Raw genomic sequence first — 17,784 nt, 5'->3', positions numbered from 1 at the left:
TAATGATATATGATTATTGTTTTAAATTCATGTTCTGGTAATCTTGAATCAGAATATCTTCCTCTTGCAGCATCTCTTCTCTTCTCTGATGATGAGGGCGGGGCAACCTGTCACTCACATGAGATCCACCAATAGCAAACCACAACCATCCAATCAATTCCCCACAGACAAAATCAAGCCCCGCCCTACATTTGTTCTTGTTGCTGAAGCGTTTCACTCGGATATACGGCACTATAGGGAAGAAAAGACTAGCGTGATCTACGTTTCACGATGACATTAATGCAAAGTATGGATGATTCTTCAGATGTTCGGGTGAATTGTGTGACATGTCTGTGTGGATTCCACTAGCTCTAGCAGCTCTGTCTGAATGATGGGCACAGAGACACGGATGTGAGCGCGCTCAGACTCCCGAGGACATGATTACAGTTCTCTGATCCAGTGGCGCTTCTCGCTCGTATGGCGCCCTCTTTTGCCACCCACTCCTCGTTACATAAATTATCAAAATAATCAAAAAACAAACTACAACACAGAACACATACAAAAACGGAGTGACACCTTCACACATCCACAAAGGAGAAGAAATGAAAACACACACATATACTAAACATATAACATGCATAACACATTGTTCAGCTTTGACTGTAGCATATTGAAAAAAAAAAAAATGTGTTGCTAAAATGTTAAATTGATGTATAAAGGCCTTACATAATGAACCGTTATGGGGTTTTTTTAACCGTAGAATGAGCCATTTATGTCTCGTTCACCGCGGGTCACTTTACATGTTAAATCACCATTTTGCGGCGACATGTTTCTACAGTAGCCCTAAACGGACAAACTGCTATACAGAGCACATTTGCTTGACTGGCTACTCTCTTCTGTCTCAGACGATGACATCTTTGTCCTGTGTTGGCCACCGTAGCTTCTCTACATTGCAATTCGCAACCTCACCACTAGATGCCGCTAAAATTTACACACTGCACCTTTAAATACAAAAAAATGCTAAAATGTTAAATTGATGTTATAATAGTGATTTTATAATGTCTAAACATAAATCTAAATGAAAAACCTGGAAAGGTATATGAACCATTGAGTAATCCTCTGCTGCCATCTAGTGGCTGTAGTTGAAAATTAAAGCTATTTTAATTTTAAAAGTGTTTGTTTTCCAGTAGATGATCAAAATCTTCCACTAAACCATGACACATTTTTCATGTTATCACCATGAATGAAACTGAGAAATGTAGATGTTTCAAAAAATGACATTATTATTATTACAAAATCTATTACATTATCTAATCTAGTAAACTCGTTGGACAGAAAAAGTAATATTGTTGCTTTATGTGTAATAGTGTAGCGAGCAACATAGTGTAACATAAGTGATATTAGCCTATTTTATTACATGCATGATATTAAACTCATAACAAGATGAGTGATAGCTTTATTTTTTCTTCATTTTCCTAATTTAGGCTTCTGATGGATTAGTCCAGGTTAACTGACCCACATGGTGACATGATGTCATTGATGCGATGTGCAAATGAGTGGAAAAACCCACTGCTCTGATCCTTGACAAGTCAAACGCTCCGTGTGTGTGTGTTCTTGAGCTCAGATCCTTCCAGAACACCTGCTTCTGTTTGCTCTTCATCTCTCTTTCCACACACACTTGTTTGCTTCTGACTGAACTAAAACACGGGATCTAATTTACCAAGTGAAACGGCTTTGATTCGATCTGTTCTGAGCGTCTGCTCATCAGAACATTATCATGTAGAAACCAAAAGCAATTTTAGATATGATGTTTTCATCTACCTGCAAATCTCCCCGCCATCAGAAACACATGAAAAACATTCGCCAACAGTTATTAAAGCAACATTTGAAGCAACAGTTGCCTTTAGGGGATATGAAATATTGACCCACAGTATGTGTCATAATAGCACACATTAAAGTCATGCTTTAATAATTAATAATATTACTGAATAGACTTCTGCTGTTAAAGTCCAAGCGAGAGCTGAGAATCATAATATCTAAAATGTGTTGATCGATCCTCATGCTTTAATGAAATAATGTTCAATGCAAATGTTAGAGATTCAACCTTTTACCGTGTTTATGTAGTGTCACTAATGATGAATCCCTGCTGTTTTGTTAATTAATGCCAGATCTTCATGAGGTCAATGTTTCTCTGTTTAACAGCCCCATCGAATCCTGTCAGCACTTCGACAAGGACTTCACGCTGCAGATCGACATGGCCTTCAACGTCTTCTTCTTGTTGTACTTCGGACTGCGTGTAAGATTGTTATATACTGTACACACACTTACAGACGCCGTTAGTTTTATTTATGTATTTTACTTTAAATTAGCTTTTGTTTTTATATTTTTCATTTTAATTTTAGCTTAATTTTTTGTTTTGTGATTTTGTCATTTTTATTACTTTTTTTTAATAATTATTTAATAATTATTTCTTTATATTAGTTTTTGTCATTTTTTGTACTGAAACTTATTTATTTCAGTTAAATTGTTAGTTATTTTTTAGTTATTGTTATTTTTCTAAAATTTTATTTTATTTCAGCTTTATTTCAATTATCAATTTTTTAATTTACAGCATTTGTTTACTAACATTCAATGTTATTTTAGTATTATTTATATACTATTTTAGTGTTCATTAATATTTTGAATTGGCTATTATTTACGTATTTTGTTTTCATTTTAATTTTAGTTACATTTTTGGTAATTTTATGTGATTTTTGTCATTTTTATGAGTTTTTTCATATTCCTATATAGCTTTGATTAGTTTTATTTTAGTTTTAGTAATTGTAGTACTTAATTCAGTTAGTTTAAGTTTTCTATCTAATATTCTATTTTATTTAAGATTTATTTCAGTTACTGAATTTTTATATGTTTTTAGATTTAGTTGACCATGACAACACTGGTTTATTTACATGCATTTGTTGAGTAACATCCATGTTTTCTTTCGTTTCTTCTCCCACAGTTCATTGCAGCCAATGATAAGCTGTGGTTCTGGCTGGAGGTGAATTCAGTGGTGGATTTCTTCACCGTTCCGCCCGTGTTTGTGTCCGTGTATCTGAACCGGAGCTGGCTGGGTAAAACGCTTCACGCTCTCTCCCATTACTGCCACTTTACCTTTAATACCCGATGATTTCATCAGATTATATGCAGAGGGTGACAGAAATCTGAACCCCGGCGGAAGATATGATTAGATGAAGGGCTCTGCCGCCACCTGCTGGACATTATATGTGTTACTGAATCTGAATCTGCAGTACACACACAATCACCATCCGTTACGCCAAATCAGCTTATTCCGCAGGTCGCTGGGATTTGACATCTCTGGCATGCTGGGAATTAGGATGACATTCTCTAGAAATCCTCCTGTTGTTTAAAGATTGTTTTTCTCATGCATTGCAGCACAGCGTCATGTTTGACGTCTTTTGAGTTCATGTGCGACTGCATCTAAACAAAACAAACTAAACGAAACATTTCATTAACAGATGAGCAATCACAATGCTTTCAACACTGATAATAATCATAAATGTTTCTTGAGCATCAAATCATCATATCAGAATGATTCCTGAAGGATCATGTGACACTGAAGACTGGAGTAATGATGCTGAAAATTCAGCTTTGATCACAGGAATAAATTATACTTTACAATATATTCACATAGAAAACAGCTGATTTAAGTTGCAAAAATATTTCTCTATTTTTACTGTATTTTTGATCAAATAAATGTGGTATAAGTGCTGCCCTCTGCTGGTAATATCGGCCCAGAGCAGAAATACTCTACACATACTGTGAAGTGAGGAGAGGCCTGCATGTGTGTGTATGAGGAGAGAAACACTGCTTTAATGCTTCACGTCCCTCATGAACAGAGTCTCGGTCAGAGCGTCCGCGGCTCTTAATCCTCCTATAGGGAACAAGAGGTCACGGGGTCACATCATCCAGCTTTAGAGTTATTATTCAGCTTTCAGTAAATTAATGTCCTTTTGTTGCTACATGTGTGTGTGTGTGTGTGTGTGTGTGTGTGTGTGTCCAGAACAGTCTCGTTCTGTTTACTGACGGTTTAAAAGTCATTGAAGAACTTTTGTTTGTTTTTACACATCAGAGTCATTGGTTCTGTGTGGAACGGTTGCTTAGCAACTGCACAGAAACATTCTGAAAGCCAGTCAAGAAACTGTTACACTGTATCAGATCATCTTCAGTGATTATTGATGATTATAGGATCAGAGTTCATCAGTGCTCCACTGCCGTCAGTCAGAGAGGCTGTATTGATGATGATGATGATGATGATGATGATGCAGCAGATGAACAGGATTCTGTCTGGCGTCCCAGGGCGATTGCTAAAGGAGCTTATACTGTAATATCCTGATGAAAAAGGCTTGTTCTAAGCTTTCACTACATGACTACATGATCACAACCGGGATGCAGTTTTCTCCGGTGGGCTTGCGTGCGTTCAGACCACCCTTCTTCTGAGAGCGTTTCACAGAGCGTTCAGTTCCTCGGATTGAGCCGGAGCTTCTTCCCTGCCATGACAGCGCTGCAGCTTTGATCATTTTCATCAGGCGTCATGATCCCAACCAAGATGTTGGTGTACCGGAGCCCTGACGGGGCCACGCGCACGGAGACGCTGCAGAACACGCGCCGACGCAAGAAGTCCTGCGGCGAACTCTTTCACAACGGCTACCGCGTGAAGATGATCCACGGCGCTGAGAGAGAGGAGAGCCACAGCTGTCAGCACACGCTGTCCTCCTGCTTCCACGCCGTCTCCTACTGGGGTAAGAGCTGATCCCAGCGGATTGATGGAAGAACACGGAGCAGCGATAATCAGCTTCAGATGCTTGAGACATGAGACAAATAAAGCAGATTAGAATTGAAATAATCAGATGATCAATATATCATTGAATTTAAGATGATGTTATTTACTTCCTCAGACACAAACTCAAGCTTCACATTTATAACATCACGACAGTGACAGATTTCCTTTTATTTTAAAAAATATTCCTCTTTTCCACTGGGGAAAATACTTTTTAGTGGATATTTATAAAAATATTCATAAAATCTGGCAATATTGAAGTCAGTTTTTATACCGACGTGAATTTTCACTTATTAATATTAATATTTTCCATTTCTCTGACCCGTTTTGTCCCAGATCTCCAGAATCAGTGTTGTGTTTTGTTTTTAGCTCATGTGTGTTTAATCGTAGCTTATGAGCTTATCTTTTGGAAGACTTGGAAAATCATTTTATCCTTTTAATCATTGGGATTATAATCGTTATTCCACTGGAAACTAAATAAAATAAACCTTTTACTTGAGTTTTGTCAAAAACACAAGGTCACACTGGAAGGTCAATTATTGCATTGCATTGTGGGATGCAGTATTTGTGCAGTGTGATTGTGCATTTGTTGTAATCTACACACATTTCATGTTTACAAAAAATGTACACTGCATATATACATACCGCAGGTGTGTCTAGAGAAGGTCGTGTAGCTCTGTCGAGATCACAGTGGACCGTACGACACTAAACCGTGAGAGTTGTGTGAGGATATACGTGTGTGTGTGTGTGTGTGTGTGTGGTAATAATCAAGGTCACCTCACTGAAGTCACGTGTTTCTCTCTCAGTTTGTTGCTTTAAAGCTTCTGAAACCCAAATTTAGGCGTTTACGTCACGAATGTTGCCCGCAGATGTTGAGCCGACTGTCTGTCGCTCTGTCAGTCGAGAGTCCAGATGTGTCGAGTCCAGCAGTGCGGCTCTGATCGCTTAGATATTCTGATGCTCTCTGCTTTTCTGTAGCTGCGTTCAGTCTTTTGTGTTCATGAAACCGTTAAACATGGATGAACGGTTCAAAGGTGCGATCTGATCTTTAATGTGTGATGTGACGTTTCAGTGTTTTTCATGTTTCTAACATGCTTCTGCTCTTTCATGCAGGATTGAGGTTCTTGAGAGCCTTGAGGCTGATCCAGTTTTCAGAAATATTACAGTTTTTAAATATCTTAAAAACAAGGTAAGAATCCCTTCAGCTGCAGCATGTGACGAATGAACCGCTTCACCTGCGTGTTTGACTTTATCCTTCATCATAAATGAAAAACGTTGATCTGATCTGACATTATATCATCATCTAGGGACATTTACTTACTCGCTGAAATCTATATTTTGTGCTATTTTAGTTTTATTATTAATATTATTTTTTTTTAGTTATTGTAGTAATTTTGTTATGTGCTTTTGTCATTTTATTCATTTTTAAAATATTGCTATTTATTTTTATTTCAGTTTTAGTTCATTTTTATTCATTTCCAGTTAATAACTGTAGTTCTTCAACTTAAACATATTTTGGTTTATTTCAAAGACAACATTTCTAATTTCAGTTTTTCCAACTAATATTTATATTTTGATTTTATTTAAGCTTTATTTCAGTGAACATAAATGTTTTTAATAGTTAACGATATAATAACCCCTCTTTTTTAAAGGGTGTATTCACAGATTCTGCTCCAGATTTGCTTTTCTTCTCAAAATGTTTTCTTTTCGAAACGTGACATTCACAGATGCTAAACTGAAATGGACAGTTTAGTCTTTATAATTATGTTTCATGTTTTCCCTGTATTTCTGCACTCACTGCATTGTGTTTCAAAGGAAGTGTCCGTAAACTCAACAGAAAATTACCACTATTTTACCACAATGTATTATATTATATTATATTTTTTAATTATTGTTTTTATTATATATTTCATTGTTTTGTCCCCGTCTCCCTGCAGCTTAGATCTAAAGCTTTAGCGCAGATGTCCACGAGAGCTTATTGTGCATCAGATTGAATAATCTCGCTGCGGTTCGTTCACACAGAGGTCAAATCTACTGAACAGACTGAGCCAAAATCATCCCCATTGATTTTTGCACTAAATTTGGCCAGTATTGTACAAAGAACTTCAGTTTATGGACATATTTCGTTGAAAATGTTTGTGTTGTAATTTAAGGAAGATTTTAGCAGGCTATTGCTGTGGTCAAACCTAAAATGACTTATAATGTGTACCGATTCATGCACTTATGCTTCACACTGAAAATTACACACAAAAAGTGCACTTTTAATACTGGACACTTGTTGGACGCTTCGTGACAAAATAACCTCATGAAGTTCACACACTACATAGCGTATAGTGTGTCATTTGGGACACAACCATAGTACTGTTGATTATCATTTGTGAGTTAATGAGAGTATTTCTGAAATTTGTTTTTATAGCAACTCCATAAAGTTGGTGAATTTGTGCTCAATCTTCATCAGCACATGGCTGACGGCGGCGGGATTCATACATTTGGTAAGTCATCAAGCATTGAGATTACGACCTTTTTCTTGTTTAGAATAATGCTCACAGTTAGACCTGGAACATGTATCGAGGAAGTTGTTTTGATTTCATGTTGAACTGAAACCCTCTTCCTCTCGTTTCGGCTGTCGGTATGTCTTCAGGTGGAAAACTCAGGGGATCCTTGGGAAAGCTTCCAAAATTCCCAACCTCTGACGTACTGGGAGTGTGTGTACCTGCTCATGGTCACCATGTCCACAGTGGGTTATGGAGATGTTTGTGCTAAAACAACCCTCGGCCGCCTTTTCATGGTCTTCTTCATTCTCGGAGGATTGGTAAAACCATCTAAATCAATAGAAGAAATCCCATAATTATTCTCCCGCAGCCTGCATTTCTGCCTCCAATTATCAGGTCCTTGATCATTGTATCCTTGACAACCAGAGCTGGAAAACAAACCCTTCATTTTGCTCCGATCCCCATCCGAACGTTCCCAGCTTCTGCTCGTCCTGATGGAAAGATCTTCATGTGTTTCTGCTTGTACTGCATTGCGTGTTTTTGGTTCTTAAGCATTTATTATCTAGTGTTTGTGTATTTAAACTGCTCTTGTTAACTCTGTTGATTCATGTTAGAAGTGGAACCATCATTAGGGAGTACAAAGTGATTCTGTTTGTAGATTGACTGCGGTTTTAGAAGACCCGACCCAATTTACCCCACCCAGACTCCAACAAACTCTGTGAGGAGATGTGATATGACACGCCGTCACGATGTCAGCTTGCACGGCTTCTGCGTTTAAAAACACATCGAGGACACATTAGTGCAGCGATCGTTTAAAAAATGATTAAAAAGAATTCAAACAAAATATAATCCGGTTTTGAAAGACAATTCACTGCTACTAAGTTTAAAGACAAACTTATTGCCAATAATGATTATTTCCTATAAATAATTCAACAAAGCATGAATTTTAAAATAACACTTTAAAATTAATAATTAATATGAATGTAATATTAATAATTAACATTGATTTTAATAGTACACAACTGAAACTTATTGTCATACTGTCTTTTTTCATATAAATAACTTAATAAAATATTAATATTAAAATGTTATTTTTATACAAACAATTAATATGTATATTATATATTTATATTATTTATTTGATATAAAATATAATTTGTAAAATTTAAATATATTCAAATTAACAGTCATTTAATATTAATAATTTTTCATAGAAACTGTAATTCTTCTATTAACTGTAGTATGTACTTTAATGCGTTTATATTTTCTAAATAAAACCATGAAGAACACAACTGAAAGTTTTAAGACATACTGTCTTTTTTCATAAAAATAACTTAAAATATTATTTTAATGCTATTATGTATATTATATATTTATATTATTTACTTTATATAAAAATAATTATAAATAAATATATTTGACATTTATCAAATAATTGTACATTTGTAATCATTGTAAAATGATATAATAATTTATATCAATAAAATGATACTATTTTGTAAATATATTAAAATGAACATTTAACATGAATAATTTAGTTTGATCTGACGGTCGTGTTCATATCCGTCCGGCGTGAGTTTGTTTGGACTAAACATGGCTCTAGAGGTTTCCTCCTTTGCATCACTGTTTTCCCTCTTAAAACGGCAGATCGAATCTCATCTGTGGCTTTTTTCTTTTCAACACCGATATCTCTTAAAACAGGGATATTTGTCAAACAGAATGCTTTTACTTTTAACCTTCCAACCTCTAAATTCTGGGCAATGCATGTACTCAAGCATTCTGACATCTCACTGTTATTCAATCTGTCTGGAGTTTTAAAGTGACAGCTCCAATATTTATCTCTTAAAGGGGTAGTTCATGCAGAAATGATAACTGTCATCGTTTACTCACCCTCGTGATGTTTCCTTCTTCTGTGGAGCACAAAAGGCACATTTCAGAGGAGCTGCTTGGCATACAGTGAAAGTGAAAGGGGTCATGTTCTTTAGACAGCCCAGCTAACAAAAATTAAGTTATGGAAACACTAATTCTGAACATTCAAAATGTCCAGTTTTTAAATGTTTTAAACATGTTTTTTCTTGGTTATGGGAACGTTAATGGAACAGTGCGTTTTATTAATCTTCAAACATTATAATGTTACTTTTGAATATTCTCTGAATGTTCTCTTAAAGTGTCCAACTAAAATGTTTTGGGGGGGAACGAATAAATAATGTTTCTGTGCTAACGTTTTCAGAACATTATTAAAGACCAGATAACTTTGAATGAACGTTCTATTAACATTACTGGAAGAACGTTTGAGAGAACGTTCTGAGATTGTTCCCTGTTACACAGTAAAATACCATTCTCCATTGAAACAATAATATACTGTAAAAACAAGGCATTCTGGGTAATATTTGTTACTTTAAGAAAAGAGGCCTATAGTCTACTTTCTCGAAAATGACGAATAATATTACCCAGAATCCCTTGTTTTTACAGTATATTATTGTTTCATTGGAAAATGGTATTTTACTGTGTAAATTTGTTTCATTTTTGCATTTTTAGAGTGTAGCTGGGAAACAACTTAAAATATATGAATCACAAGTCTTATGGGCTGCTTTTTTGTGTCATTTTGAAGCTTGAGCTCCATTCATTTTCATTATATGGCATTGCTCTTTATAAATGCACCTTTTGTCACTGAACAAAGAAAGTCACATGGTTTTGGACTGACACGAGGGCGAGTGCACGATGATCGAACTCTCATTTTGGGCGGAACTGTCCCTTTAAGGCTCTTATTTCTGATATGAGAACTCTCTTCTACTGAAGGTAGAAGCATTGGCAGACTTCTATTGTCCTTTGTCTCCTGTCTCCTCCTCCAGGCCATGTTTGCCAGCTACGTTCCTGAAATCATAGAGTTAATAGGAAACCGCAAGAAATATGGTGGTTCCTATAGTGCAGTAAATGGGAGAAAGTAAGTACCGCGGGCTGGGCTGCGCTGGCTCGGTGCAGTCTGCCCGTCTGCATGCCCGTCTCTCTCTCTGTCCCATGCATGTAGGCAATGTTTGCTCGCTACGTGCCTGAAATCGCTGCTCTCATCCTTAATCGGAAGAAATATGGAGGGAGTTATAACTCGACCCGAGGAAGAAAGTAAGTCAAAGGAGTGAAGCCGACGAACCTCTAATGAAAAGGTTTCGCGCCTCTCGTGTGGAGGAGCTCCGACTCTTACCTCAGAGGAAGTGGCTGTTGTCCTTCCTGTGATGTCAGAGCTGCTTCTCCACAGGAAATAGTATTATGACATAGTGACTGAGGGTCTGGGGTCAGATGGCACAAATCATCTCATTGCTTTTCGCGTTCTGTGAGTCGCCCATCGCTTGCTAATCTGTGCTACTTGTGACACTTGGGCAGTTTTTTGTGTCATCTGTTTGGCTGTATTTCCTGAAGCCAGAATTTTACTTTGGAGATTCAAAACAAACAGATTCGCCTTTATATGCACTTCTGTTCAAAGGTTTTCTGGAAAGAAAATAATACTTTTATTCAGCAGGGATGCATTAAATTGATCAAAAGTGACATTAATAATGAAGCAAACGATTTCTGTTTCAAGTAAATGCTGTTCTTTTAAACTTTCTATTCATCAAAGAATCCTGAAAAATGGAATTTATCGCAGTTTCAACACTGATAATAATCATAAATGTTTCTTGAGCAGCAAATGATTTCTGAAGGATCATGTGACACTGAAGACTGGAGTAATGATGCTGAAAATTCAGCTTTGATCACAGGAATAAATTATACTTTACTATATATTCACTTAGAAAACAGCTGATTTACATTGTAAAAATATTTCACTATTTTTACTGTATTTTGATCAAATAAACACAATCTTGGTGAGCAGAAGAGACTTAAACATTAAAAAGTCTCACTGACCCCACACTTTTGAACAGTAGTGTGTATATATATATATTCTCAGTTAAGGCATAATGTCAACATCATGTGCCTAATCTCTATTAAATATCTTTGCATTTTGCTTTTTCGGTAAATTAATAATTGAATCAATTAAATAAGCCATTTTACAAGGTGTCACAATTATGCACATTTTTCACAGTATATGTACAATCACAGTGCAATGGTTTGTGTGTCAATTGTTAATTTAATGCCATCCAAAACAGATTATATGTAAAATATATACTTGCTTAAATTGAGAATTGATTATCATTAATCACTTTAATTGATTATCCTTTAAATTCCCCATGAAATTAAGACTGGAGTTTTTAGGTTTTAGTCTATATTTATTGCTATTTGGTTTAAATTTACAATATAAGCATTCAGAGGATAAAAGCATTAAATGCATAAATGATAAATGCACAGACTTTCTCCTCAGGGGAAAAATACACCAGATATGCTGGTGAGATCGTCTTCATCACTTCAGATTATATTCAGATTTGTAGTCCATTTTAAGAGACTGAGAAGTGATTTTTTTATTTCACATGATTTTGTCTGATTTTAAGGCTAAATGTTGTTAAACTGGTTCCTCATGGTCTGCGCTTGTTTTCTTGTAGTTCCTGTAACGTCTTGAACTCTTTCTCATGACAACTCATTTCTCAGGCATATCGTCGTCTGCGGTCACATCACACTGGAGAGCGTCTCCAACTTCCTTAAAGACTTCCTACACAAGGACAGGGATGATGTCAATGTAGAAATAGTTTTTCTCCATAAGTAAGTAACTGAATGGAGCAGTTGAGCTGCTGCTGGTGCTGATGTCTTGGTCTCACCATGATGTTGTGTGTGTTTTCAGTATTTCCCCTAATCTTGAGCTGGAAGCCTTATTCAAGAGACACTTCACACAGGTGGAGTTTTACCAGGGATCCGTTCTCAACCCTCATGATCTCGCTCGAGTGAAGGTACGAGTCTGGCAAACGCAGGGTTTTCATAGTCGTACAAAACATGGAAATATCAGGGGGTTTAAACAACTTGGGTAACACTTTATTTAGTAGTAATCTTTAGACAGTCTACTAACTACAACAATAATTTTGGTAATCGGTCAATTATTTTGACAATCAAATATTTTTGTGGTAATAAAAAAATATCCGATTACTCGATTAATCTGATTACTCGATGCTAATTATTTGCAGTGCAATTTTTGCAGAAAAAAAGGAAAAACCCTGCCGACAAAACTGGCGCTTTTATTTATGAACGTAAAACTTAACTTGAACTTTGTCTTTCACGGTTTCTTTTTCCGTTATCGCCTGAGTAGACGCATTTTATTATCCATTTCCTGATAATTTTGTTAATTACAACATTTCTAGTGTTATTTTTTAAGCCTGTAATCAAGCAGTAATGTAGACTGTTATTCTCAAATCAGGAATTAAAAACGAGTTTGTTCGTTCCAAGCAAAAGCGCTGGGCTTTTCGTTCCGGTTCCAGAATTCCCGGCTTTAGTTGTAGTTGCAAAGTTATTTATAGTTAGTAGAATGTCTAAAATAGTGTATGATTTCTTAGCAATTCGTCTGATTTGAATATTTATGCAGTAATCACAAACATCTGAGCTCATGCAAAAATATGGCAACACTGCAGACAGCAATTCGTCATTTATTTTAAGTTTATTCACTTGTTTTAATATGTTTTAAATCTGTTTTCTCATAGATTGAGTCAGCCGATGCCTGTCTGATCTTAGCCAATAAATACTGTGCAGATCCTGATGCAGAAGATGCGTCCAATATCATGAGGTGACTTACTTTAAGCCTCATTAATAATACGTTTAAATCAACAACTTTGATGGGTTTCAGAAGGTACTTGATTTGAAGTGTGGTGTGTGTTTTTCTAGGGTGATATCCATTAAAAACTACCATCCAAAGATCCGCATTATTACACAGATGCTGCAGTACCACAATAAGGTGAGAGTTTCTCTTTTAAACAAATACTCCATCGCACTTGACATCACTTTGGTTCACATTGTAATTCCCAGATAAACTCATATATAGGAAACTCTCTAAAGACTTAATCCATAGTTTGCACTATACATTTTCTTTTTCTGTGTTCACTATTTTCCTCATATTCTCCTCATTGTTGCAGCTCCTCTCTTCCCAGTCTGTCAGTAACACTCTGTTTACTTCCTGTCTCTATGAAGCCCCTCCTTCTGAAAAGCACAATGTGCTCTGATTGGTCGGCTGGGGCAGTGTGTTGTGATTGGTGTTTGCGAAATGTCCCGCCCCTTACCATAACCGCCAGTTTCAACACACTACTAACTAACTCAACCAGGCCCCGCCCCTTTATTCTGCATATGAATTATTTAAATGAGGAATATTGTGAAGAAACTCAAGATGGAGGCGTTTCATGCTCAAACAGCAACATTACACACAGTAGCTCCTCTTTAACGCCTGTACTTTCTGTCCTTGTCTTTTCCAGGCTCATCTTCTCAACATCCCGAGCTGGAACTGGAAGGAAGGTGATGATGCCATCTGCCTCGCTGAGCTGAAGTTGGGCTTCATCGCCCAGAGCTGCCTGGCACAAGGTCTGTCCACCATGCTGGCCAACCTCTTCTCCATGAGATCCTACATCAAGGTCAGTCCACATGTGGGCAGTTGTGGCGAACCATGTCACCTGTTAAACCTGAGAATCAAACTCACAACTTTCTTCTGCTTAGATTGAAGAAGACACATGGCAGAAGTATTATCTAGAGGGAGTAGCCAATGAAATGTACACGGAGTATCTGTCCAGTGCCTTCGTGGGTTTATCCTTCCCCACGGTTTGTGAGTAAGTATGATGTGTGTGGCTTCATAATAACGAAACAAATGTTCAGTCCTCATTGCATGTCATTTATTGTTCATTTGCCTTTTATTTCTCTGCAGACTCTGCTATGTGAAGCTGAAACTCCTGCTGATCGCGATCGAGTATAAATCAGACCAGAGAGAGAGCAGGTCAGTCTGATCTTCATCAAAAACCTTCACAGTCCTAAAAGATCCAGTACACTGACAGTAGAGCTGCACGATTAATCATTAAAAGATCACAATCTCGTTCCTAAATGACAACAATTTGCCTGTGAAAACCTTTGAGAAAATCCCACCGGAACATTCAGATCTTTGTTCGCACTGGGATAAAAGTTTATAGTTTGGATATAAACACTGATGTCTACAGTAGCGATCAAAATAAAGCAAATCACTATTTGAAAGTTACGGAGCCCCAAACATGACATGCAGGAATAAAATTGTAGGCTAAATCAGGCACATGTTTTATAAATCGAGGAAACAAATTAGTAAATTGTTCACACGATTTAGCAAACCGAGGGAACGAAATAGTAATTCTTGTGCACAATTTAGCAAACCGAGGGAACGAAATAGTAATTCTTGCGCATGATTTAGCAAACCGAGGGAACGAAATAGTAATTCTTGCGCACAATTTAGTAAATCGAGGGAACGAAATAGTAATTCTTGCGCACGATTTAGTAAATCGAGGGAACGAAATAGTAATTCTTGCGCACGATTTAGTAAATCGAGGGAACGAAATAGTAATTCTTGCGCACGATTTAGCAAATCGAGGGAACAAAATAGTAATTCTTGCGCACGATTTAGTAAATCGAGGGAACGAAATAGTAATTCTTGCGCACGATTTAGTAAATCAAGGGAACGAAATAGTAAGTCATGCGCACGATTTAGCAAATCGAGGGAACAAAATAGTAATTCTTGCGCACAATTTAGTAAATCGAGGGAACGAAATAGTAATTCTTGCGCACGATTTAGTAAATCGAGGGAACGAAATAGTAAGTCATGTGCACAATTTAGCAAATCGAGGGAACGAAATAGTAATTCTTGCGCACGATTTTAGTAAGTTGAGGGAACGAAATAGTAATTCTTGCGCACAATTTAGTAAATCGAGGGAACGAAATAGTAATTCTTGCGCACAATTTAGTAAATCGAGGGAACGAAATAGTAAGTCATGCGCACGATTTAGCAAATCGAGGGAACGAAATAGTAATTCTTGCGCACGATTTAGCAAATCGAGGGAACGAAATAGTAATTCTTGCGCACAATTTAGTAAATCGAGGGAACGAAATAGTAATTCTTGCGCACGATTTAGCAAATCAAGGGAACGAAATAGTAAGTCATGCGCACAATTTAGCAAACCGAGGGAACGAAATAGTCATGTGCACGATTTAGTAAATCGAGGGAACGAAATAGTAAGTCGTGCACAATTTAGCAAACCGAGGGAACGAAATAGTAAGTCTTGCGCACGATTTAGCAAACCGAGGGAACGAAATAGTAAGTCATGCGCACGATTTAGCATACCGAGGGAACGAAATAGTCATGTGCACGATTTAGTAAATCGAGGGAACGAAATAGTAAGTCTTGCGCACGATTTAGCAAACCGAGGGAACGAAATAGTCATGTGCACGATTTAGTAAATCGAGGGAACGAAATAGTAAGTCTTGCGCACGATTTAGCAAACCGAGGGAACGAAATAGTAAGTCATGCGCACGATTTAGCAAACCGAGGGAACGAAATAGTCATGTGCACGATTTAGTAAATCGAGGGAACGAAATAGTAAGTCTTGCGCACGATTTAGCATACCGAGGGAACGAAATAGTCATGTGCACGATTTAGTAAATCGAGGGAACGAAATAGTAAGTCATGCGCACGATTTAGCATACCGAGGGAACGAAATAGTCGTGCACGATTTAGTAAATCGAGGGAACGAAATAGTAAGTCATGCGCACAATTTAGCAAACCGAGGGAACGAAATAGTAAGTCATGCGCACGATTTAGCATACCGAGGGAACGAAATAGTCATGTGCACGATTTAGTAAATCGAGGGAACGAAATAGTAAGTCTTGCGCACGATTTAGCAAACCGAGGGAACGAAATAGTAATTCTTGCGCACGATTTAGCAAATCAAGGGAACGAAATAGTAAGTCATGCGCACGATTTAGCAAACCGAGGGAACGAAATAGTAAGTCATGCGCACGATTTAGCATACCGAGGGAACGAAATAGTCATGTGCACGATTTAGTAAATCGAGGGAACGAAATAGTAAGTCTTGCGCACGATTTAGCAAACCGAGGGAACGAAATAGTCATGTGCACGATTTAGTAAATCGAGGGAACGAAATAGTAAGTCTTGCGCACGATTTAGCAAACCGAGGGAACGAAATAGTAAGTCATGCGCACGATTTAGCAAACCGAGGGAACGAAATAGTAAGTCATGCGCACGATTTAGTAAATCGAGGGAACGAAATAGTAAGTCTTGCGCACGATTTAGCATACCGAGGGAACGAAATAGTCATGTGCACGATTTAGTAAATCGAGGGAACGAAATAGTAAGTCATGCGCACGATTTAGCATACCGAGGGAACGAAATAGTCATGTGCACGATTTAGTAAATCGAGGGAACGAAATAGTAAGTCTTGCGCACAATTTAGCAAACCGAGGGAACGAAATAGTAAGTCATGCGCACGATTTAGCATACCGAGGGAACGAAATAGTCATGTGCACGATTTAGTAAATCGAGGGAACGAAATAGTAAGTCTTGCGCACGATTTAGCAAACCGAGGGAACGAAATAGTAATTCTTGCGCACGATTTAGCAAATCAAGGGAACGAAATAGTAAGTCATGCGCACGATTTAGCAAACCGAGGGAACGAAATAGTAAGTCATGCGCACGATTTAGCATACCGAGGGAACGAAATAGTCATGTGCACGATTTAGTAAATCGAGGGAACGAAATAGTAAGTCTTGCGCACGATTTAGCATACCGAGGGAACGAAATAGTCATGTGCACGATTTAGCAAACCGAGGGAACGAAATAGTAAGTCATGCGCACGATTTAGCAAACCGAGGGAACGAAATAGTAAGTCATGCGCACGATTTAGCATACCGAGGGAACGAAATAGTCATGTGCACGATTTAGTAAATCGAGGGAACGAAATAGTAAGTCTTGCGCACGATTTAGCAAACCGAGGGAACGAAATAGTAAGTCATGCGCACGATTTAGCAAACCGAGGGAACGAAATAGTAAGTCTTGCGCACGATTTAGCAAACCGAGGGAACGAAATAGTAAGTCATGCGCACGATTTAGCAAACCGAGGGAACGAAATAGTAAGTCTTGCGCACGATTTAGCAAACCGAGGGAACGAAATAGTAAGTCATGCGCACGATTTAGCAAACCGAGGGAACAAAATAGTAAGTCTTGCGCACGATTTAGCAAACCGAGGGAATGAAATAGTAAAACGTACTCAAATTGACTTTTTTTCTTGCATGTCATGTGCGGGGCTCCGTAGAAAGTAACTTGCCGCTTCAAATGACGATTGAACAATTGCATCGTAACACCAGTAGGTGGTGACAAGTGGCTGTTAAAAAAGTGATCGTCATTGAATCATTCATTCAAGAGACTCGTTCAAAGACGCTGATTCATCCAGTAATGAAACAAGTGAAGTCTTTATGAGTGAGTCATTGAATCATTCATTCAACCCGACTACTTTTTAAACATTTTAAATGGACTGCAGCAATTAACATTTCATC

At 37.5% G+C, this 17,784-nt stretch overlaps 1 protein-coding gene across 22 annotated transcripts in view; it reads left to right on the top strand.

Annotated features, from left to right (window-relative positions):
* Positions 1-17,784, top strand: part of LOC125254972 (calcium-activated potassium channel subunit alpha-1-like) — an 87,793-nt gene that overhangs the window by 42,473 nt on the left and 27,536 nt on the right. For 18 of the 22 annotated variants that reach the window (XM_048169810.1, XM_048169809.1, XM_048169807.1 and 15 more), the window contains exons 4-16: positions 2,182-2,275; positions 2,978-3,089; positions 5,930-6,005; positions 7,233-7,308; positions 7,458-7,628; positions 10,161-10,252; positions 11,881-11,991; positions 12,071-12,176; positions 12,918-13,000; positions 13,099-13,168; positions 13,680-13,835; positions 13,918-14,027; positions 14,123-14,191. In XM_048169810.1, the coding sequence (XP_048025767.1) occupies positions 2,182-2,275; positions 2,978-3,089; positions 5,930-6,005; positions 7,233-7,308; positions 7,458-7,628; positions 10,161-10,252; positions 11,881-11,991; positions 12,071-12,176; positions 12,918-13,000; positions 13,099-13,168; positions 13,680-13,835; positions 13,918-14,027; positions 14,123-14,191 (1,326 nt within the window). Of the gene's footprint in view, positions 1-2,181; positions 2,276-2,977; positions 3,090-3,630; positions 4,779-5,929; positions 6,006-7,232; positions 7,309-7,457; positions 7,629-10,160; positions 10,253-10,336; positions 10,429-11,880; positions 11,992-12,070; positions 12,177-12,917; positions 13,001-13,098; positions 13,169-13,679; positions 13,836-13,917; positions 14,028-14,122; positions 14,192-17,784 lie in introns of those variants that run through there. The other 4 variants (XM_048169808.1, XM_048169813.1, XM_048169830.1 and 1 more) reach the window with 2 other exon arrangements.

Source organism: Megalobrama amblycephala, linkage group LG20, assembly GCF_018812025.1.
Source record: "Megalobrama amblycephala isolate DHTTF-2021 linkage group LG20, ASM1881202v1, whole genome shotgun sequence".
In the NCBI taxonomy this organism is placed as follows: Eukaryota; Metazoa; Chordata; class Actinopteri; order Cypriniformes; family Xenocyprididae; genus Megalobrama; species Megalobrama amblycephala.
Note: the sequence above shows the minus strand (reverse complement) of the source record. Positions and strands in the feature narration are given on the sequence as shown.